This window comes from Perissodus microlepis, chromosome 18, assembly GCF_051167445.1.
Source record: "Perissodus microlepis isolate ML-2025 ecotype Zambia chromosome 18, ASM5116744v1, whole genome shotgun sequence".
Taxonomy (NCBI): Eukaryota; Metazoa; Chordata; class Actinopteri; order Cichliformes; family Cichlidae; genus Perissodus; species Perissodus microlepis.
Window position 1 is genome coordinate 10,168,236 of NC_140478.1, and position 24,405 is coordinate 10,192,640.

Consider the following 24,405-nt stretch of genomic DNA (forward strand, 5'->3'; position numbering starts at 1 on the left):
ACAACACTGCACACAAAGTAAAACTGCTTTTCAATCCATTTCACCTCCAGAGTTCAGAGAAAGGGACTGAAAGGATTCAGAAGGGGTGTGTGTGAAAAGAATAACACTGCAGACCATTTTTTCTTTACAGTATAATCAACCAAATGAAAGTAGAGACCAAATCCTGGAGGCCACCCACTATCTGTGTCAGCAGCAGCTGCACTACCGGCGCTGCAGGGTAACGTGGCAGGATGTGGGAGGGTAATGGCTAACGTTATTCATATTTTCTACCTTATCTGCTTACATCAAGCTGCTTCTGTCTGCAGTGTGCTTAATGGGAGCTGACCCTGTTTAACGACCACAGCTGGTGTGTCTCTAACGATAATAGGGGGCCATCGGCCTCACGAAGGACCACATCTCATTTTCTCAAGCATTTGGAAATACTAACGAGGAAAACATTTCTAAAAGGTCAGCCCAGAAACTGATGCGGCTTATTATTATGTTAGGGACATATTTAGGTTTGAAGCAGCCCTGGATACATTTCAGCAATTTGTAAGTTTCACCAAACGAAGAGGACACACATGACAACCGATGGCATTTGAGAAAGGGCATTTAATTCCACGAGGAGAAACATCGATGTAAGTGCACTTTCATTTTCAGCACACTTCTTGTGAACAGACATAACCTTGAAGAGAAATGTTAAGAGACTGACGGAGCAGGGTGATAAGCTTCAGGGAAGAGAGGAAAGGAAGGTGAGGAGAGGAGAGGATGGGGGAGGGAGTAGGGCCAAGACGAGATTAATTGATTTTGGAAAGAACTCAAAAACACATCCCCAATCCAGTGATTTAAAGAGCTGGCTCACAGTCAGCGTGATGGAGCCGGTGCGGCAGCTGGCTGCAAGAATATGAAAGCGTCCAGAAGTCTTTTAGATCACATATTTTTTGGAATTTGTACTTTGAGGTCATTTTCAAAACAATTTCTTTAAAGGGTGTCGCAACAGTGACACAGCAGGTTATCACTGCCGCAATACGGCATTAATGAATTATCCCTACAGTATGGAGCGACTACAGTTTTTAACAGCATAGACAAGACTGTAGCAGCACCTGCCCGGTGACATGTGCACCTCTGACACACAGAATAATCAAATGAGAAAATCATCTTTAACTACATAATTAGAACGAAGACCATTATGAACAAAATCATGCTGAATATATATAGAATTGCTAAGTTAATCAGACTTTACTGTGTACAATGTACAGAAAAAAAAGGTCATACTTTCAGAGGTATAGCTGCTTATTAAACCCATTTCTTATATGAGATTACAGATGAGTGTCACAGCGAGGGTTAGCAAGGTCCCCACTCAAACCCCCCCAAGAAAGCCAACTATGTCAACACGTTTAAACAGACTTTTTTCTTTCTTGACGGTAATGAAAAAACAGCAAAAATGACTGTGTCCATGCTGGACATGTCATCAAACCACAGTGTAAAAAGCCGTGTGAGTGGCTCTCAGAGGCAAGGAGCCAAACATTACAACAATCATCAAACACACACGCAGCAGAGATTTTCAGACAGCCTGCAACACCACAGCACTTGTACTGACTAATAGGGTTTGAATGAAGCTGCACTGTGCTAAATGTCCCACTGCACTGAAGCCGAGAAACAGAAGGTACATTTTAGTTTTGAGGATTACAGTACGTAATGTTACTTCATGTATGTAGTGTTGATTTGATAAAAATGTAATCTGAAAAATTAATATTAACTTGTAGAAATTGGCAAATTTATGAACAACTGCTTGAAATAAACAAGTCACATTATTCCTGCCTCAACTGTTTAACTTAGCTAGTTATTAGCTAACATAATAGCTAAAAGCTACTTGTTAAATTTGTGAACATGATAACACACTAAAGAATTGCCCCTGTGCCTCAGGTTGAATTTAAACATATGCTCACATGAAATACACTATGTACATACTGTCATAACATATGGATTTTAACTGCTTGAACATGGCAAGTTGTGCACAGATTAGCATTTTAGTGCAACTGTCATGCTAGCTGCCACATTTTGTGAACACCAATCCTTCGAGTCTCTAATCACATATTATTCTATTGGAAGATGACAGTTTAGCACTTAAACATCACACAGTGCCAAATATAAGTGCTTAGGTCAGAGAATGCCACTTTCAGCTTGCTAGCTAGCATCAGCACTAATGTTTCTACCAAATTTGTGACGCAGTGTGGAAAACGCCGGATAAAGATGCAGGCTTTTCCCACACCGCTTGCACACAAAAAAACGCCACACAATCAATATTGAACAATGGGGCTTTTTCAACTTCACTGTCAGAAAAATCTTGTTTAATGAACAGTTTCTGGTGCACAAACTGCAAATGAAAAACACAGTATTTTCCATGAAATTCTTAATCAGCAAACCTCTCGACCATGAGGGGAAAACACTTGCTCAGCAGGGCTACACAAGCCTCAAGGCGCAAACTGTCCAGGAAGCCAGTGAAACCTGCCCCCCTCCAGTAACGCGAGCACCTTTTCTGTATTTGGCCTGTGGCGATAAAGCTGTGTGGACCGTGACGGATCAACAGTTTCTTTAAAACCTAGAAGAATTCGAATTTTACTAGTGTGCTACCAATGGCTATTAATCTATTTCCATTTTCACTAAACCACAGTACTTGAAATAAGAGACCCATTTTGACATCTTTTAGTTAAAAATTAATGGAAAATAAACAAAAACGGATAGATGAAATCCATTTTTTTTTAAAAATCTACAGGTTTTGAAAGTCTAGGAAACAATAAAAAAAAAGTGAAAAAAAAAATTCATTTTGAACTTTATACTGGTTTCACATGCTGTGTCAAGCGAGCATGGAAAAATCAGACTAGTCTTCACTCACAATTGTTTGGTGCAGTTTATGCATGAGAAACTACTCAGTTACCTCCACTTTTCAGGCAGTGTTTGGCTTAGTCCCTTCCATTCTAAACGACTTTAACTGAAAACTGTAGTTTTCCACACTCAACTTTTTGAGTCCATCAGCTGGGTACTTATAGTGCACTCTGAACATGTACTCAAATGATCACGTGTAATTATGGAAGTACAGCAATTTTTGACACAGCATTTGTGTGCATATTAGCATAGCATTTAGCTCACCCTCATAGAGCAGCTAGCATGGCTTTAGACATTATGATGTCTAAATTTATTATATAGCAGTTACCAAGGATTAACAAAAATATGGATGATTTGCAAACAGCATGCTCAATGATTCTAAGACGTTTCTGCTATTATTATTATTATTATTATTATTATTATTATTATTATTATTATTATTATCATATTACTGCCCTAGTTGGGTGTCACGGATTCTAAAGTAATGCATTACATTTTTCTGTGTTGCAGAAGTGTGACATATTAACTACATAATAGCAAGAAATAACAATCCACAGAGCTACCAGTGAACCAGACGGACATTTTCTTAAGCTGTGCAAATCAAAAGGGCAAAAAATGTCAAACTTTTGCCAGGACAGCGGTGAGTGAGCGTGACAAGTAATTTATTCCTGCAGATTATGCAGTTTTCTGTCACATTATACAGATAATTTCAGATTCTGAATTTTACTTATTTCCCATTGGGCTTTTACATAGATTCAAAGTTGCCTAGTGCAGCTTTCACAGCACCACTAAACAGCCATTTCATCTCCCAAGCAGTCTGGCAGACTCTCTGCATTCAGCACATTTAAAAGTCGGGCTCCTCCGTCGGCCCCCGCTCCCTCCCCCTGACCCCAGCTGTCCCGGTCATCGCTCTCATCTGTGTTTGACTCGTACTCTGATCCAATCCCAGATTCCCTGAAACGAAGCAACTCCAGGGCTCCCAGGACCTGCTCCCCCAGCAGCGAGCTTTCATCGGGGGCCCCGTCGCTGGGAGTCTCCCCTGTGTCCTGTCCCTGTTCCTGGCTGTCTGCCGCTCGGGAAGTAAAGCGGAAGCACTCAAGCCTAACTCCGCTGCTGTTAAGCCCCGAGGGGATGGTGTCAGCGCCCGTGGTGCCTGGAGAGCAGGACCCGGGCAGGACAGAGACCCAGGCACTATTGCTAATCTGAAGCTGGGACTGAGCTGCTAACAGGCCTGTAGATGAGGAAGGGGTGGGGGGTTCATGAGGAACGCCGGGAGGCTTTGCACGAAATGTGATCTCCAGAAGACTGTCCTGGGAACCCACTGTGGAAAACAGAAATGAGAAGAGATCAAATATGACATATTTATAATGGATTAAGCAAAGCACAAAAGATATTTCATTATCACATATAAACAGAGATGCAGACCATGTAAGAAGAGGGGACTGGTCAAAGCTGAGATTACAAAGAGTGGGATGACGTCTGTGCTGGAACGGGAGAACGGGGAGCGGTACCCTCTAAGAGGGCTGTCATAGTATAATTAACTGTGTGCCAGAAGTAGGAGAGAAAACGGAGTACAAGAACATGAGCGCAATGGGAAAGAAAGAAACTAATTAAAAGTAAAGAAAAATAGGGAGAATTTGATGATTTTTTTTACAGATCAGAACGGAGGTAAACAGGAAGATTAAAGGCAGCCAAATAAAAATCTACACTACACTTTAAAGGAGAAAATGATCTGAGTGGAAAGTCAATTACAAAAGTGTATTAGCCCCTCACTGGATGTTAACTGGCCCGCAGCTTTGAGCTCCAGCTCCTGGATCTGTTTGACCAACAGGGAAATGTGCTGCAGCAGGTCTGTGTTCTGCTGCAGCAGCCTCTGCACTCTGACCTGGGCTTCAGTCCGAGCACACAACTCCACCGACAGCTGTTCCTGCAAAACATTTACCTAAACACACACACAGACATACAACTTTTAAATGCCACTGCCCGGGCATATTCAGTGTTACCTGAAACTGTTCAAAGTTTATGTAAAGGTTTAGTGTCTGAAAGCGCTCTGTGAATTTCATAATCATAAATACAGATACTCATGTCCTGTTTCCTGGGAGGTTTTGATAATTAGCCTTTTTTTATGTGATCAGGAAATTTTGTGTCAAACAGCCTTTGCTCAGTTACATTAAGCAAAGCACATTTCATTTAATTATTGAGCATATTTTAACCCCGTAACATCAAGCAGATCATATTTTAGACATACAATTCTACATAACCCAGAATGAAAACTCATAAATGCAAATCTTTTTCTTTAAAAAAATGTCCAGAAGGTTCAATAACAACTCCACTTTCAACAAATTACATTTTTTTGCCAATTATTTCAGGGTTTCGGCTTTAAAGGGTTAAAACAACTGATGCTGGTATGCACACAGGCACACGGTGAATTCTTCAAGGCTTGTGATTTTTTATTAAATGCATCACAGCTGATGATTCAGTGCACAAAAAAGAAAAAAAACCCCTGTGTGCATCGATACAGTTAGTGAGAGTTTCATCACAAAAAGGAGGAGAAGAAAAAAATTGTGCGATAGCGTCACAGTGGCATGAGATCACCTGCTTTAAAAATACTTGTGGATATTTTTAGCTTCATTTACTCAGCACTCATGGGTCGGAACACACCCCTTTTTAAATGCAAGCTTCATTTCGATCTCGACTGCACTTCCGTGACGTTTTAATGGTTCTACCTCGCGTGGTTTCAACACCATCGCGCTGACAAGATCTGTCCACAGACAGGCAAACACACATAAACAGCTGCTATACTCAAAACTGCTGTTGTGAAAGTTTGCACTACGGTAAAATTTTCCATGAACACATTTTCCCATGAAGAGACTCACACAAACTTAAAAGGTGAAAATATCTTCTTTGAGGTTCCAGAAGGGGAAAATTACCTGCGCTGAAGCTGCTAGTGCCTGTTGTTCCTGCTGCTGCAGTTGTTTCTGAAGGAAGTGGACCTGGTGCTCTGCAGAGCAGGATCCCCCTGCTGCAGCATGAGCCAGCACAGATGCTCCAAGGATGGGCGAGCTCAGCAGAAGAGACGGGTCATCAGATACCTATAATGAATAATAAAATGATGGTGATTTAGGCTCCACTACTTCTACAAGCTGAGTTGAAGCACTTTCACTAGTCATTCACTACACACATAAAGACTGCTATCTACAAACTTTGACAACCACTATGCTGGGATCAGACTACACAGTATTTTTGTAGGAGTAGGCAATTATAGACTTATTTTGGCTTTTCCTGACCGAGAGACATATAGGAGTACACACACACTCGGGATCAAATCAACGTTTCCCAAGAAAAGAATACAATCGGACAACGGCAACCAAAGTAGCTCTTTTGATTCCTCTGTTATGTGCCTCTCAGTTCCCTCTGTCCTCCTACCTGTGAACTGGAAATCCATCTCAGCATCCTCATGGAGGATGTCTCAAATCCTAAAATACACCCAGAGGATGGAGGAGTGAGGAGAGATGAGTCTCACAGGAGGAGCTATGATTGAAGCTGCACAGCTCTATCCTTTATGGAAGTGATTTTTTATTAGTGACTCGTGAAAAACACTCAAAGGGACAGAGCTGGAATATACAAAACCTGAAGGGCACGAAGAGGACTCCTGAAATAAGTAAACGCTGTTATGCTTATCTGAGATCGTGAAATAGAGCAGTAGGTTTTAACAAAATCATGGACAAATGATCCAGCAGTGTTATACATCACATTTAAGTGAGATTGCTTTTAAATGACTGAATCTGTCAGAATCTGACTGATGTAGGAGTTTTAAAACCGACAGCGAAACAATATTTGGTGATTTAAAAATCTGCCACCTCAACACCCCCGTGTGTGTCGGGGACAGCTCTTTCATTATGCTTGCTTTGTTTATGCTATATACTGTCTTCAATTACAGTTGTGTACAGTATCTTATTCTATTCCAGTGTTCACTAATTTTTGCTATATAACTTTGCACTGTCCACTTTCTGCTGTAACAAAACAAATTTCCCACGTGTGGGACTAATAAAGGTTATCTTATCTTATCAATGATGTTTTAGACAATGTCCAGTTTGCTACCTGGTTGCCTGTCCAAGTGGATCCCACATACCTTGGTTGTATTACACTAATACATTAATAGAAGAGAGATAGTTAGACAACAGTGTAATTGTCTGGAACTACTCTTCGGTTATTAAAGCGGTTGTGTTTTTAAAACCTTTGAAAGAGGAGTGAAAGAAGCTATCAATATCCACTGTAAACAACCATCTTTGAACGATGACCTGGATGACTGAGAACCTTCACAGACAGATAACTACAGCCCAGCCCAGGCAGCAATATATTAACGACTAACCTCGTATTGTGGATGAATTATCTCAGTTGTTCTCCTGACTGAAGATTGGACCGTTTAGTGGAAACAAAGTTAGCGTTCATCCTCCAGCTTCACTGTGCTAATGTGTTTATATTATGCTAGCCATAGCTAGCCACCACGTAGCACATCATTATATACCAGCTACAAGTTCAGTAACCCTCCAAACGTTGCTGCTGTTTAGTTTCCTGTCTTCATTTATGTTGGAAGTGATAGCAGAGCTGTACGTTTTAATTTTTTCAGAAATCACTCAGTCAGACAATAGTATATTATGTTTGGGTGGAAACTAGCGCGCTAACGCCCTGCTAACATCTAACTCCATTAAACTTCATAAATTCTGTTTTCATGGATGCCTGGATTTTAAACTTAATTGTTACACCTGGTAAAGCAGCAACACTGATTATTTTATTAAAGATGAAAGAATTTATACAGTTTGTAACTCTCAGTGATGCCACAGTGTTTGTTTGACTTTGGGACCTGAAGCGGAGTTTGGACCCGGAAACGGCTAATGACGTCAGACTTAAACACCGGATATCAGCCGATAATATTGGTCTGCCCATGAATTGGCTTTAGCTTTTATCCAATATGCCACATTATATGAGGCACACTGGTAAGTTGACACTCTGGTTTCTTTCCGGACACGAATAACCAACCTGTGTTAAGCGGATGTGCTGTAGGCTTAAGTCGGCATTAGTCCCTGACATCAGGAAGAAACAGAGCTTGGCCACAGACAGAGAACAAAGTATAAGGCAGCAAAACCCACAATCCTACGTGACTAATAGCAGAAAGCAAAAATATATGAAAGTTTGTATGTATAAAAGCATGTCTACAGCAGTGGTTTGAAAGCCTCTCTTTGCCAGTCTGAGCTCCTCAGGGAGGAAAATGCAAAGAGATGCTGCACTGACAGCAAGGAGCCTGTGTGCTTTCATCCCAATGGAGAAATCCACAGATGGTTTCTTAGATATCCTCACTGCTTGATGCTTAGGGTGTCTACAAGGAATTTTGTGATGCTCTCTTAAAATGTGTGTATAATGTGAATCCACTTTTACTGCTCAATGCTGCTGAAGTGCAGGCAGGTAGAGTGAAGTGCAGCAAGCCTGGAGCGAGCGGGAAAGCGATCAATGCAATATCTACCCCGTCAAGTTGCATAAATGAAGAAAATATCAAAGTGGGAACTGTATTTCACAGCAAATAAAAATCAATAAACGCTATTCTGTTGAAGTTGCTGCTGATGGAGAATTCTGTAGTGTTGGCTGTTCTTCTGTAAACTCTCTACTACTTGGTGTTTGATTTTTTCTTTGAGGTCCTGACGACAGGCATGAAATTTACCAACATTTTAGAGCTGAAGATGGAATTATCCTGAAGTGTGTGAGGCACTGTGATAAATCAAAGTCTAATATCTAGACTGGCATTTTTTTAACATAAGCATGATAATTATACTGTAAAGAAATGACCTTAGTCCAATAAGAATAAAAAAAATGTCTAATATTCTTGAATCCAATTGTGAAAGCAGTGCTTTAATTAGGGTTTCTATAAATAGATGTGTATTGACTGTATGGGCCGCTGCTGCTGGGGTGAATGACTCACACGATTATGCTAGAGTGCTACAGCAGGAATTGTTGACATGAAAGTCTTATCTGTCAAGAAAAAGATGGGAAATCAATATGTTGGACTCCATTGTGATTAACACTTCACTGTGAAGGACACTTGACCTTCAGATTACAAACACAGGACTGAGACAGGTTGCACGTGAGACCTGATGAAATGCTGCAGGAAAATGAATAACGCAAAAACTATGACGCTTAAATTGCCTTGTTCTCGGGTCATTGTGCAATTAGACTTAACTGTTCAATTCGAACCAATTAACACCTCGCCAGAACAACACCGGTTTTCTCTTGTGAGTAATAAAGCTGACAGTTCCTCAGAGATTCGGTGGGAAAATGAGCAGACAGGCAGATAGCAGAGAGTGGCTTGTCCGACATCACAGGACGAGCAGAGCAGCACTTAGAAATCCTGGCTGTGATTTCATCAATAAACCATATGATCCTATCAATATTGAAGAGCCCTTCTTCACAAGCAACCCTTAAAGACATGATTGCTTACAAGACCGCACATCCCTCTGAGCTCTGAGCCGTTTTCTGATCTTCTTTTGAGCTTTTACGAGGACAAACTTTAAAATTAGCAAACTACCCATCTGTGAGCTGTGGGACTCCAGGAAGCACTGAATAATACAATATTTTTGACTTTTTTTAAATCCCATTTATATATTTTGGTAACCTAATTCAGGATTAACAAATGGGTGGATGGACACCGGGCTTGAGGTGGCGTCGACTCTGGTCATCAGTTAATTTGCATTCATATTCAAACTTAAGGATAATTTATAGCCGATTAACTAATCAACATTTCTGGAGGAAACCAGAGGTACAGCCACTCCTACCCATAGTTAACATGCACAAATTGCTTCTGCTCACTCCTAAATATCTCAGACCAGTTCTTCTAAAACATGGATGTAACCACAGTGACATCACACTTTGGTACTGGATGCATTTTGAAGCTTTATTTTCTTGGCGTTTTGGCCATTGTCCAGTTGTTTTTTCTTTTATTTTACCTTATATGAGAGGGCGCAGTGCAAATTTACCAGCTAAAAATGTACTTTTTCCTTTACTTGGGTAGTAAGCCACATTCATAAACTGTATGGCTGCGATGCAGAGACACAAATATCTGCTAATTAGTGCTTTTACTTTTGTCTTTGAGACACTGATGTCAAATTTGCTTCCTTTCATATAATTCCCTTGTATTTACTTTCATGCTGTAAATTAACCGTAAATATTTAACTGTAAATAGATACCTTGCTTGTATAACTATCTAGTTTGGAGGCTTAGTTTGTGGTTTAGTCTGCTGGGACACATGTGTGTCCCCCACATATCTGTTAATTAGTGCTATGTAATAGACTAATGAAATATTAGACTTTTATTCTCCAAAACTGAAGCACAAACGTATCGGATGGTCGGTATCACACAGCAAGGCATAATATTAATATCGGATTAGTCCATTAAAAATCCTCCAAAAACACTTCAACATGAGACTCAGTGAAGAGTTCATTTTAATAACTCTAAATAGTGGACGAAGCCTAAAAAATGTTACTGTGTCAGGACACCTGTCAATCAACAAAACCATGCTCCTAAATCAATAATCAAAACGAATGAGTCATAATTTTAAAAAAATGTTTTTTTTTTACCACACTCACACTTTCTAGGGGGAAACTATCCAGGGACAAAACACGCTGTACCAGTCTGTAAACATGTTTTTTATGCTGTAGCCTCCAGTGGCACCAAGAGGAACTGCAGTTGGCTTGATTTTTCAAGAAATGAAAATGCCCCGTTGGTATCAATGAAAAAAGGTTTTACAGAAAAACAGGAGAGCGGTTTTCTAGAATATGTCATGGCCTGAAGCAGCTCATTGGCATTTAAAGCTATAGACAATGGAACCAAAAACCAGAGGTATACCTGCATGGCAAGTGAAAAATTAAAGATATGTTGGTATTTTTAACAATGAAACTTGAAGGATGGGAACGTGCTTGACTTATTTTAACTAAACTAAGGTACAAAATAGGAGAAAAAGTCCCTTTTTTGTCCTGCACATTCTGATTTAAAGATCATATTTTGTGGTTACCTGACTTCAAGAGTATAAGATCTGTGAAAAAAACTGCCTACATATACAATATGATACTACATACTATTTTAAATGTGTCATATCTAAACATGACTTCCTATAACATCCTGGGCTATATTCAGAAATTTGAGAAAGCTCCACCCAGAGCCACATAAGCATTATTATAATAGTAGTATAGTGTAGATTACTATAGGTAACTTGCCCTTGGTTATTTTTCTAACAGTAATCCTAATGAAATGCTTACAAGACAAAATAATTGTTTATTAATAGTAAAAATTATTCACTTATAGTTCTTTATTATAGTTGCTGTGTTCATTTCAATTTTATTTATACACCTCCTAAACTCTCACCTAAAGATGCTTTACACTGCAAGGCAGAGACCATAAAAAGAGAAAAGAGAACACCTCAGCTGTCTATGAGCGTGAAGGAAAACCTGTCATGGTTCTGGGTCCCTTTGACCCAGCATTTTGAGTTTCTTTTGTTTTAGTGATATTTTGTATTATGTTTTAGGTTCAATAATAGTCTTAGTCTGTTTTATATTTTCTCATATTCCCTGTTTAGTTCCTTGGTTATTAGATTCCCCCTTGTGTCTTTGTCCACTGTGTGTCTGTGTTTGTGTGAGTCCTTGTCTGGTTTCCCTCCTTGTGTTTCATTCTATGTTCCCCCCGCCTATCATGTTTATCTGTGTTTCTCCAGCTCGTCATATCGCTCTCGTGTTCCCTCGCTACCTCTCGTCTGCCTTTCCTCCACACCTCTGTCAAGCTCATGTTTCCTGTTTTATTGTAAAAGACGTGCGTTCCATGTTCAGTGTGTTTAGTTTTTGCTTCCCTGGTCTCGTTGTGTCTAATTCGTCTCAGCTGTGTTCCCCATGTGTTTTCTGTTCCCTTGTCATTCCTTGTGTATTTAAGCCTTCCCTCTGTTCACTGTCGTGTTCTCCCTCATTCCCTGCTGTGTGCTCTGTCTACCTGCCTGTTTAGTTTCATGCATATTCTAAGTTTAGTTAGTTTTGCATTTTCTGCCGTCCAGCATTAAAGGTGTGTTTTTGAGTTCAGTTTTGCCTCTGTGAGTCTACGTTTGGGTCCTATCTTGCCTGCTTTACACGGTCAGTCCATGACAAAACCTTCCTTTTAACAGGAAGAAACCCCCAGCACAACCAGACTCAGGGAGGGGGGCCATCTACCATGACCGGTTGGGGATGAGAGGAGGAAGACAGAGCAAAAGACACACATTGGGAAAGAGCCAGAGTTTAAAATGAATTACTAAAAATTAAATGGACTAAATGCAACTTGGTGTATAAATACAGGAGATGACTGAAGGAGAAACGCTCAGTGCATCATGGGAAACCCACCCATGTGCCATACCCATCCATAAATAAAATGTAAGTGTGCCTATATCATCTCCCTGCAGGATTTCTGTGTTTCCATGTTTCATAAAGCGATGCTGAAATGATGAAGGGCAACAGTACCTTTCCATCATTACCAAGAGCCTCGTCCTTTTTACTCTTCTCCGGGTCTGATGAGGAGACACACTCAATGCTCTCCTCTGTAGTGGCTTCAAGGTCTGTCTCCTCTGACAATGCAAACCTCTTCTTTGCTGCAGAGACCAGATGCACAGGATGGATTGTCATGCTTTATAAAAAAAAATAAATTGTGCTTTAAAGTTTGCAACATATCTAGAGGCAGTGACAGCAACAGTGTCGGCTGGCAGCAGCCCACACAAAAAAGGGCTTTGATCAGTGGGCTCGCACAACTAACCAAAACCAATTTGCAGCTTCAACATTCAATGTGGCAAGTTGAAAAAAAATGGAGGAGGATAATGACATCTTTTCACACAGAGGTGTGCTCAACTGCCACTGTTTGATTCTGCCTCACTCCGAGTTTTAGCTTGTATAACAGAGAAAGCGAGAGAAACAGGAGTCGCAGGCCTGGGCGGGGGGGCGTTGTGTGCGTTGTGTTGTGTGACAGAAGCAGAACGGGAAGACGTGAGAGAGAAGGGAGTGGTTTTGCGGATGCAGATTTGTGTGTTTGTGTTTGTCTGTGTGAGTCACCTGGCACCGCCTGCAGCTCCTCCGCCTTCCCCTCCTCATCCTCCTGCTCGTCGTCTTTCTGTTGCAGGGTCAGCTGGTGACACACATCAAACGCCTGACCCACTGTCCGCACAATCCTCATGGCCTGAGACTGTGAGAGGGGGTGGGGTGGAGACACCAAGAAGATGGTGTGTGTGTGTGTTGAAGTTTTGAGAGAACAGCAGCAGGAGGCCAACGAGGGTGGATGCACAAATGAAAGTACACAGTCGGGGAGAAAATGAGGCCCCAGAGGAGTTGCACAGGAAGAAAAGCGAATACAGAGAGAGCGAGTATATGAACATTGTGCACAGGTAACGAGAGAGAAGATGAAAAATGCAAGCAGGAGGAGGAAAGGGAATGTTGGGGCAAAGCAGGAGGTGAAGGCAGGGGGAGGAGAAAGAAAACAAATTAGGACAGCAAATGCTGGGAGGACTTGAGCTGCTTGTCCTTGTGTGTCTCTTTTGTATACATGCTGCTGTCACAGCGATGATTGGTGTATTTCAGGAGCAAGTAAATTTGATGGCAGAGTGAAGATTAAGCCGTTTTTAGTATAGGAGGTTCAATTATATTTGAATTAGACACAAATATTAACTACTAAGATCTTTTTAGTTGGGTCGCAGGAATGGCGTTACAGTAAGAACTACAACTCGTCTTAAATGTTTGGTAACTGTGCTAGGGTTAGGATCTGATCTGAAGAAAAAGCCATTAGAGATTAACCCTGACATTTACAAGCATGTCCTAAAACTTGATTTTTCCACTAATTACAAACCCTAATTATACACAGGAGGAGAGACGCCCAGAGAGTTACAGAAAAAATTACACAGTATTAACCCTCGGTTGATCCTCAAAAACAGTGAAAAATGTCGACTATTTTACTGTAATCTCTTTGTTTTATCTCCACAGTTAGCTGGAAAGGGTTGCATATTGAAACAATTGAAATATAGGGAGTGCAGAATTATTAGGCAAGTTGTATTTTTGAGGAATAATTTTATTATTGAACAACAACCATGTTCTCAATGAACCCAAAAAACTCATTAATATCAAAGCTGAATGTTTTTGGAAGTAGTTTTTAGTTTGTTTTTAGTTTTAGCTATTTTAGGGGGATATCTGTGTGTGCAGGTGACTATTACTGTGCATAATTATTAGGCAACTTAACAAAAAACAAATATATACCCATTTCAATCATTTATTTTTACCAGTGAAACCAATATAACATCTCCACATTCACAAATATACATTTCTGACATTCAAAAACAAAACAAAAACAAATCAGCGACCAATATAGCCACCTTTCTTTGCAAGGACACTCAAAAGCCTGCCATCCATGGATTCTGTCAGTGTTTTGATCTGTTCACCATCAACATTGCGTGCAGCAGCAACCACAGCCTCCCAGACACTGTTCAGAGAGGTGTACTGTTTTCCCTCCTTGTAAATCTCACATTTGATGATGGACCACAGGTTCTCAATGGGGTTCAGATCAGGTGAACAAGGTGGCCATGTCATTAGTTTTTCTTCTTTTATACCCTTTCTTGCCAGCCACGCTGTGGAGTACTTGGACACGTGTGATGGAGCGTTGTCCTGCATGAAAATCATGTTTTTCTTGAAGGATGCAGACTTCTTCCTGTACCACTGCTTGAAGAAGGTGTCTTCCAGAAACTGGCAGTAGGACTGGGAGTTGAGCTTGACTTCATCCTCAACCCGAAAAGGCCCCACAAGCTCATCTTTGATGATACCAGCCCAAACCAGTACTCCACCTCCACCTTGCTGGCGTCTGAGTCGGACTGGAGCTCTCTGCCCTTTACCAATCCAGCCACAGGCCCATCCATCTGGCCCATCAAGACTCACTCTCATTTCATCAGTTCATAAAACCTTAGAAAAATCAGTCTTGAGATATTTCTTGGCCCAGTCTTGACGTTTCAGCTTGTGTGTCTTGTTCAGTGGTGGTCGTCTTTCAGCCTTTCTTACCTTGGCCATGTCTCTGAGTATTGCACACCTTGTGCTTTTGGGCACTCCAGTGATGTTGCAGCTCTGAAATATGGCCAAACTGGTGGCAAGTGGCATCTTGGCAGCTGCACGCTTGACTTTTCTCAGTTCATGGGCAGTTATTTTGCGCCTTGGTTTTTCCACACGCTTCTTGCGACCCTGTTGACTATTTTGAATGAAACGCTTGATTGTTCGATGATCACGCTTCAGAAGCTTTGCAATTTTGAGACTGCTGCATCCCTCTGCAAGATATCTCACTATTTTAGACTTTTCTGAGCCTGTCAAGTCCTTCTTTTGACCCATTTTGCCAAAGGAAAGGACGTTGCCTAATAATTATGCACACCTGATATAGGGTGTTGATGTCATTAGACCACACCCCTTCTCATTACAGAGATGCACATCACCTAATATGCTTAATTGGTAGTAGGCTTTCGAGCCTATACAGCTTGGAGTAAGACAACATGCATGAAGAGGATGATGTGGACAAAATACTCATTTGCCTAATAATTCTGCACTCCCTGTATGACACACTTAGCTCTGAATGATGTGAAACGCCACGAATGTGGGAAGTGAAATGATTGGCCTACAATAAGCCTCTTTGAATAGAAAAATAAAAATCAAGCAAGTACAAATGTACATGCTGGCATCAAAAACGAAAGAAATTCCATCCATCCATCCATTCTCTTCCGCTTATCCTTGTTAGGGTAAGCATGTCCTGGGAGAGTGGGAGGAAGCCGGAAGAGAGTACACGGAAAGAACCCAACAGTGCTCATCACTGTGCTGCCCATGATTAGGAATATTATTCTCAGTTAATTATTAACTGATAAATGGTCATATTCACGATTTCTTGTGTATAACTGTTTTCACTGATGCACATTCAGATCAAAATCTGGTGTATAGTGAAACATCGAATACGGAGGAAAGCATCAAGTTAAATAAATAGTTAGTTTACATGTTGTTGTTAGTCTTAAGAACAAACAGCTTAATGCTTCTTTTTCTTGATTTTTGTTTAGGTTGTCAGAGCCAGATCTGCATTTGTCATCTGTCCATATTTGTCTGTTTTAGTGTAAGTTTTAATTAAAAACCCCCAAAAGGTTGCAAAGTGGTTTAGCTCAATAGGAGGAGAACTGCAACAAGTGTCATGTGTCAATATTTGATTCATGAGTTTTTCCGACTTCGACATCATCAGTGTTTCAGGCTTTACAGAGTTAACAAACAGTAATGCTGAGACTGAGGAGGTAAAACTTGAGATAACCTATGATTAGCTAAAATTCTATAGATAAGATATGCTACTGTAATATTAAATTGGTGGAAAATTTAAACAACATTTTTGTTATATTTTCCAGGAAAATGGGAAATAGGTTCAGCAATTTGAAAAATGCAACCATATATGGCAATACGATATAAAAGGCAAAAACAGAGTTTATACATCTCTGGACTCTCTTAGGCAGCTTTCTTGTAATTACCTTAAGTATTCTTCAGACATTCAAAGCTCTTCTTTGGATGTTTCTGCCTTTTGTTCTGTTCTCTGTCAACATGCTCTCACACTGCTTCGTTAGTCTGTTGAGGCCAATCCATAACTGATAATGATCCACGATGTTTTTCCATTCATTGTTTTGCTGCACTGGCAGCACGTTTGGGATCAGTGTCATGTTGAAAAATGACACCCGATGGCGCTGTTCTGCATTCATAAATCCATCAGTTTTGACAAGCTCTCCAACAGCACAGTCACAAACTGTGACAGAGCCTCCACCGTGTTTTACAGACTGCTGTAGACACTCACTGTCTACACCTCTCTCCTGACCTCCTCTGTGTAGATGCATCTCTCAGGTCCTCTGTCAGGCCTGTCCTGGGTTTCTTCTCTACTTCTTAAAGACATGACTTTCAGATGTTGTTCTACTAAAGATTTTTTCCTCATGCCAATATATCAAGATAACAAGTTTTCAGCTAATAGGTCTTTGAAAGCTTTTTTTTCAAAAATACAATTTCATGCCTGTCAAACTGTGCTATGTTTGGTATTTTAAGTAGATTCAGCTAAAGTTTTGGGTTTTGCAACTGGCTGCTAATAACAAAGTGGTTCATCCTTTGAGTTATGTGTCTTTTTAATTTTTGGATGGCTCAACAAACCAAAAAAACAACACTTCTCTGAGTGAAAACAAGTGAAAAAGCAGCCTTTGGAAAGCCTGGAGATCTATCTATCTACAGCTCAACCTCGCATTTCTTTTTTCATAAAGCCTTAATATGCAGTCCAGAGGCAGCAACCTTAAACCACCGGAGTTAAACTTTATCCACCGTATCCTTCCCCAGTCTCATTACAGGTGATGCTTTCCATATTGAACAGTGGCACAGAAATGCATTTATTGATATCTGCCTCTAGAGGACCATCCTGCCTCGAGGCATTCATTTTAAATTTCAAGGCAACTTGAGCTTGAAAGTAGTTCAATCAAGTGAAATAGCAATATAAAACAGCAAAAGCAAAAACACTGTAAGGAAATTCGTCATATTTCTCAATCAATACAGAATTTAATTCTTCATTAAAATTGTCAGGTTAAACTGACAGGCCTCCGAGGGCTGAGCACAAAAGGCTGTGTTGGTGTACCGAGCTGACATCAAAGCTTTGCTACGCTGCAACATGCCGTGATGAAAATAAATCAAATCTCCTCTTATCAGCTGGTCCATCTCCTCCTACTCAGCACACATGCTTGGCCTGCAACAACCAGATAAGGCTCAACAGCCCCAAGAAGGTAGAGAAGCACCACAGACCATGTCTCTAACATTGTGATGTGTATTTGGTTCAGCTGTAGTGAAAATGTCTTTAAGCGCGGAGCGAAAATGCCCCTTTTTCTTTTCGCTTCCCACCAGAACGATTAGTATTCAGCTTCACTAAGCCACTGTCTGTCTGGTATCCATGGTGAAGGGATGGGAGTCAACCTCAGTGATGCTCAGTCTCTGTCGTGGAGGAAAAATTGACGCTGCTTGATATGCAGATATGTGGAGAAGAACACGCCTCTCATTTTTCATAACTTATTTACTAGCACAGCCATATGGGGTCTGATTCTAGAAGTGCGCGCTATGGCTATACATCCCTGAGATTACAGACATGAACGCTATTAACAGATGCTTCAGAAGCTGAACTGGAAATGCAAATAAATGTGCTTTTGTTGATGTTAAAAAAGAAAAAAAAATCTGCAAAAGATGTTTGTCTATTTCTGAATCGCTAAAACAGTAAAACACTGGAAAATATACTTTCAGTCATTCGCTCAGAGGTGGTTTTAGATGGGAAGACGGACAGAACCATCCAGTCTTTTTCATGTCAACTTAGCCTTTCACAGAGATTGAAGACTGGGAAAAAGAGAGTCGACATGTTGCCTCTAACAAAAAGGAAAATAATCCCCCTACAAGCCTCTGAGCAGTGCTCTGATTAACACATTCTGTTTGTATCTTGTTTAATCAGCACAAAACTCAGCGCGTGACATCACAGCGCCTACAAGACGAGCAAGCTGAACGGCCAAAAAAAAAAAAAAGTCCAAACGAACGGCAGCTGTCAAGTCAACATTTCATTTATCTCTGGAGTAAACAAACAGCATGCCAAGTAGCGAGCTTCAGAGTTCCTGGCAGGGTTAATTCTGTTTCCACTGAATAGAGTTTGGCTTGCTGCTTCCCTTATTTCTGTGAAGCTCTATCTTCAGGTAAATGGTATCATTGTCCTCATCAGACTGTGAGCCAGAGAGTTTACAAGCCTCCTAAAGTGACCAAATTGTTAGCATAGAGAGCTATTTGCTAACAAGGTGAACTGGTGAAGATATTCTGAAAGCAGCCTTTAAATAATGCAAACTAACCCTTTTTGTGCATTTGTGAGGAAAATGAAGGAAATGGAGACTCAGTGGCTAATTGTCATTTTTGAAAGTAACGTCTGTTAACAGGAGTAGAAATATTAATGGTTAATGTTGCTAACATTACCATTATCTCCAGAGAGGAGAGGAGAGGGCTAAATTGTAATGAAAGGCAATCCAGCCAGTGATTATCTGGGGCAATTGTAACTCAATGTCTCTGTAATCATCCTCGCTGTATAACGTTTGTGTCATTTATGTTTGCAGTAGTTTTGGGATCTGTGAGCAGTGAGGCTTACCTTTCTCTTAGACTTAAACACATTGCAGCGGAAAATGTTGCTCTGTCCGTCTCTGGCTATATAACTGAATATCTTTAAGTCTTGAGCATCATGTGAGACGTAAAAGATCCTGTTGAGGCAAGAAAACATGTCAATTTTTTTTAAATTGGGTGTTTGATTGAGCTGGTTTTTAATGTAAAGTGCTCATTTTTCTCCCTGCTATGTAGCTTTTTTTCCTCAGTAGAAAACGCTGCCACTAAACAGCCTCAAAGACCTTGTTTTGTAATCCAGGCCTTTCTTCTGTGACTTATTTAGATCACTATGTAATACAGAGCTGCACTTAGAAAGTCTCAGCCAAATAGGGAAAAACTGATTCTCACGCACTCACAACATCTGAAGAATTTATCCCGGCTTGGGACCAGCACTGGGAGAACACCAGCTTGAGGCTGGGTTTGTGTTTCCTCCTGGTCTTGAACAGAGGATTTTTCACATGCAAGCAAATGTATCAAGCGCTACACCGCATACTATAGTTTAACTTTAAAGTTTCCATATAAACCTGAAATATGTTTGGACCAGCTGCTCTGCCCTGCTAATGTCCTGATTTATTTTTTAACCCTATCAAAAATCACATAAAGTTAAATCACTTATGCTGATTTTGGATCTGACAAGTAAAATGATCACTGAGAGAAAAGTTAAAAGCCACACACAGACTTCATTTTCACCAAAGTTTTATGATGGCAGCTCTTAAAATATGAGCCTGCATTTCTTAGCTTTTGTCACATCAAATGAGGATGAGACGTCTGGACTTTTCGAGATGTGCATCTTAAAGAGATGGGTACTAAAATGAAGCTTTTCGTTGCACAGCCTGACAGAGAGGTTGTGTTTTGGATGCATGTAAACACATTCCAGCAGAGCGACATGTACACTTTGTTACAGTCGAGAGGGCCCACCTGTAGATAGGATCCTGTGTCACCAAGATGGTATTGTCGTCCCACGACCACCCTTTTCTCTGTTGCAAGACAAAAATCACACAGCTGACAACTGTGACTTAAAACAAAGATGTCATTCAAGGTGTGAAAACAAGTAAATGGAAAAATCATATGTGGTTGTGCAAGACCGACCTTCCTCTTTTTGCGCAAAATCACTTTGACGAAGTCAGTAGATACGACAATGTTGACCTTCTTTTTCTTTATGTTCTTCAACTTGAATTCATACTGTGAAGGAAGACTAGATAGAATAAACAACAAATCCAAAAGTTGAATCAAAGAAAACTGATTACAGTACTACTCGGTCTGACTCGCATTAAATATATTTATGGTCCTGCAGAGATGGAGCTCTATGAAGCGGAGGGATCACACAGAGAGGAGCTATCTTTTTTCACTGTCTTCTTCCCTGGAGGAAAACTGGGATGGCGTAAACATCGAGAAACTGTCAGTTTCTCTTTCTGGGAGCTTTTTAAGTTTTCAAAGGCTGACTTCCCAGAGGGAGGCGGACATGTGTGGGACGCTTTCATCCCTCTGCTTGATTAACAGTGTGTCCTCCAAATCTTACAGTCATAGGATGTAGGGTAAAAAACAAAAAAACAGAAAGATTTGTATGAAATAACATGTTTGGCTTTGAAAACACAAAGTCCAACATCAGATTATTAATTGATCAGATAAGGTTTGATGAAATCACTCTCCAGCACACACACAGTTGCCCAGCGTGTGCAGCGGGCTTGGATATTCTCTGTCAAGTTTCCTTTGGTTTGTGTAAATATGAGAACACAGAGCTTTCTCTTAGTTTCATCAGAAACTGGAGGCGGAGCTGATTTTAGTCCAGAGAGGTTTGACCATGCAAGCCTGCGACCTGCGTCCTTGTCATCTGGTCTTGTCCCGTTAATGCATCTGGTTGTTGCTGTGTGAGTTTTTTCCCCACATGCATGCTGGATGCAGGTGCTCAGGTGAAGGACATTGATCTCTGTGGTGTGTGTGTGTGTGTGTGTGCAATCCAGGCTAATGCAGCTCTGCATAAACCAGGACCATCCATCTCCGCACACGCTGCTGTCAGAGGGAGATGAAGTGTTCGCGCCACGTTTTCACGCACATGAGCCTGAAACTAATTCACAAAATAATTAACCAAATAATGCTACAGGTTGTGGAACCTCACCTCTCGTCTTACCCCCTGAGCCACTGCGAGTGCTTTAAGGACAAGTTAGCTTTTGAATATTCACAGTCTGTCTCCCCCAGAAGCAGAGACTATTAATTACTGTGTGATAACAGAGCTCAAAAACAGCCCCAGCGTTTTACAAACCTGCTTTTATGTTATCCATCTTAATCCCACACACATTTACAATCTTTTTTTTTTCAGTTTTATTGTATTTTCATCATTTGTCTCTTTTTGCCTCGTTTGCCTTCTTATTATCAGTTTGTTTCAAAGACTTAGAGCAAAGCCTTTCACAGTCTTTTAGATAGGAGCTTTGTAGTAAATTAACATTGTCTGCTTAAGCACAGATAAATAAAAGCTAAAATGCAGGAGAAAAGCCTTCAGCGGTTGGATTGCTTTGTGCATTGTGTGGGTTTCTCTCTTTTCTTTTCTCCATTTGAGCTGCTCTGTTGAATGTGTCCGTCATTTTCTCCAAAATGCATAAAAGCAAGTTTAGAATCTACTTTCTAAAAATGTGCAAACACACACACACACACTACTGGGATGCCTGAAAATACAAGGGGAATCCAAACACACACAGCATCCCTACATCTTTGCCAGTGTGATCAAATGACCAGCATCGCCCACTGTACGGGATGCTGGATCAGGATTAAGTCTTTCCTTGGGTGTCACCGGGGAGGCGGCTGATCTCTGAGTGACACCATAAACTTGGTTGTTAGATTAGATGCAACAGCTGACAAGCAGCTAAATCCTTTCCTCCCCGAGTGTCTCTGTAACACTGCAGTGATGTTTAATGACAAGGCCGCGTGTTGTTTCCAGCGGCCTTGCATGATCATAACGAAAGGAGGCTTGAAGGATGTTGTTTTTTTTCCCTGATGGCATCAAACATATCCCTGTGCGCCGTGTCTCTCCTCAGCCAGAAAATCCAAGCTGCCCTACGAATCCTGCCCTGATTTAAACTGCTCCTGACGGCCCACTGAATCTGCCCACTGTGTAGTTTTACACAGACAGGTCATTTATGTGTAAAGAGGGGACGCCGAGCCCAGAGAAAGGAACTTGTGAGGAACGTGCACAAAGACGTGCAGCGAACGTCACCAGTGTTTCAAAGTGGGTTTTGTCAAAGAGGCAAAGTGTGTGTGCTTCAGGGAAATCTTACTCTGATTCTCCTCATTGCTGCAACTATCTCCATTCGGCTCCCGGGGCGGCCCACCTCCAAACTGCCTATGTACTGCAAAACATAAGAGAAAGGTTTAAAGACGGGATTGTTAAGGAAGTGAATACTTGGGGAGTGCTGGGATGACACACTGTCTCACACTGTCCAGTTTGATTTTTTATTTTTTTTTACACAGTTTTGGATAAGCAGACAACTATGTATAAAATTGAAATTAGACTGCACATTATTTTTTCAAGCAAATATCAAATATAGTCGATTCTACCTTCTCAGATTTGGCAATTTGCAGTTTTTATCTGTCTTACATTACATAAAATTATGAATTGGCTATATAAGTGTTGGTCAAAGAGGACAACACATCCGAACAAACTATGTGATTTTTTTACAGACCAAATCATGTTATTAGTGCAGACCAGAGACAAAACAGTAAAACTTAAAGAACTGTTCATAATTCCCACAGTGCAGTCAGTCTCATTCATCTGCACTAAACCAAAACTTTGTATTATCCTTGAAACAAGATTATGAAAATGAATTTAAAAAAATGACAAAGTCATAAAGGGAAATTTAATATAAAATATAAAATTATTGCATGATCGTAAGACGCAACAATAAACTAACACACACAATTATGCAAGAAAAAAAAGAAAAAGAAATATAAGACGACATCTGAAACCCAAGAAGCCCACATAACAGTGTTTAGCATATTAGGACTCGCTGGTCTTCAAGCCTGAAATGCTGCCCAGAAAGTACAATCTGTTGCAGAGGGTTCTTACCTTTGCCTCGAAGCACACCCCATGCTTAAACACCTCCTCGTTGTGCATGGGGATCCTCAAATCTTGCGCGTCATCCACTAAATTGTACTTGGTTACTCCTGGCATCGCTTTAATTTTAGCTCACTTGCTCCCGACACTTGTTTTACGACAGCGCTAGAGACCTGCAGATATGCGCATCTCCTCCGGCGCTCTTCCCTCCGCCCTCTCATCGGAGAGACGCGTCACTCCGGAGGTCATGCCGTGGGCGAGGCGCCACGGTCGCGACCGAACGATTGGTTGATGGGCTCAATTAATGTGTTAATCGGCGATCGGTGAGCGGTCTCACTGGCCCGTTTTTTTTAAAGCCGGGTTGAAGCGAAGCACGACTGAGGAGCAGTACGCGTCGCCACCGCCGGGGACCCGGTGACGCACGGATCTCAACACTGGATCGTTTTTTTTCTTCAAGTTCCCTCAGAATTAATTAATGACTCACTGTCTGCACGTGTACTAGCTATTAAACTGGATGCATGACACCTAATAGATGGAGAAATACTCAGTGGCGTGTAGGTTCTATCAGCAGCTGCTGCTGGTGTTTGGTTGTGTGACATCTAGCGGCATCACAGGGAACAAACAAAACCCTCAAGACAGTTTAGTGGATTCGAGATTCTCCAGGGCTGTGTGGCCTCCTCAGAGTGACAATTCATGTCGCCAGCATTTTCAGAGAAGCTCAAACACCTACAGAAAAACCAATCAATCAATCAATCAATAACCCGACACATGCCTTTAACCGTCTGGTGACACACTGTTGATATTTATTTATCAGTTAACTCTTACCATTATAAAGAGCATGATTATTAAGGAGACCAGCTGGCTATTTTTTGGGTTAAATGTACATATATGATTTTCCATGTGGACATAGATTAGACAAAGTAAGTAAGTAAAAATACATAAAAATTCTCGCTATGCAGTTTCAGAATTCAGGAATTCAAATTTTGCCACATAGAGACAAACATTCTTGGATGAAAAAAACAATATTTGCTGAATAAATTAGACTGACCTGTTTCTTTTTTTGTAAAAAACTAAACAAAAAACAACAACAACAACTTATGATGTCCCAGCAGATATTAATTTAAACAAACAGAAAACATTAACTCAAATTACCTCTCATATGACTGAGGTATGGTATGCAGAAGAGCAGCGAGCAGCAGCAGAGCACACTGGGTGCCACTCCTGTCAGCTAGAACAGGAACCGAGGCT

General features: G+C 40.8%; 1 protein-coding gene across 1 annotated transcript; it reads right to left on the reverse strand.

The window, feature by feature from the left end:
- Positions 1 to 571: 571 nt before the first annotated feature.
- On the reverse strand, positions 572 to 23,745 carry LOC146367284 (carboxyl-terminal PDZ ligand of neuronal nitric oxide synthase protein-like). The gene is made up of 10 exons (XM_084911824.1): positions 23,170 to 23,745; positions 22,382 to 22,453; positions 20,202 to 20,294; positions 20,031 to 20,089; positions 19,102 to 19,210; positions 12,972 to 13,101; positions 12,390 to 12,517; positions 5,796 to 5,957; positions 4,639 to 4,807; positions 572 to 4,186 (listed from the first exon to the last, which is right to left on the reverse strand). The coding sequence occupies exons 1-10, from the start codon at positions 23,272 to 23,274 to the stop codon at positions 3,654 to 3,656; spliced, it is 1,560 nt and encodes a 519-aa protein (XP_084767950.1). The 5' UTR covers positions 23,275 to 23,745; the 3' UTR covers positions 572 to 3,653.
- Positions 23,746 to 24,405: the final 660 nt, after the last annotated feature.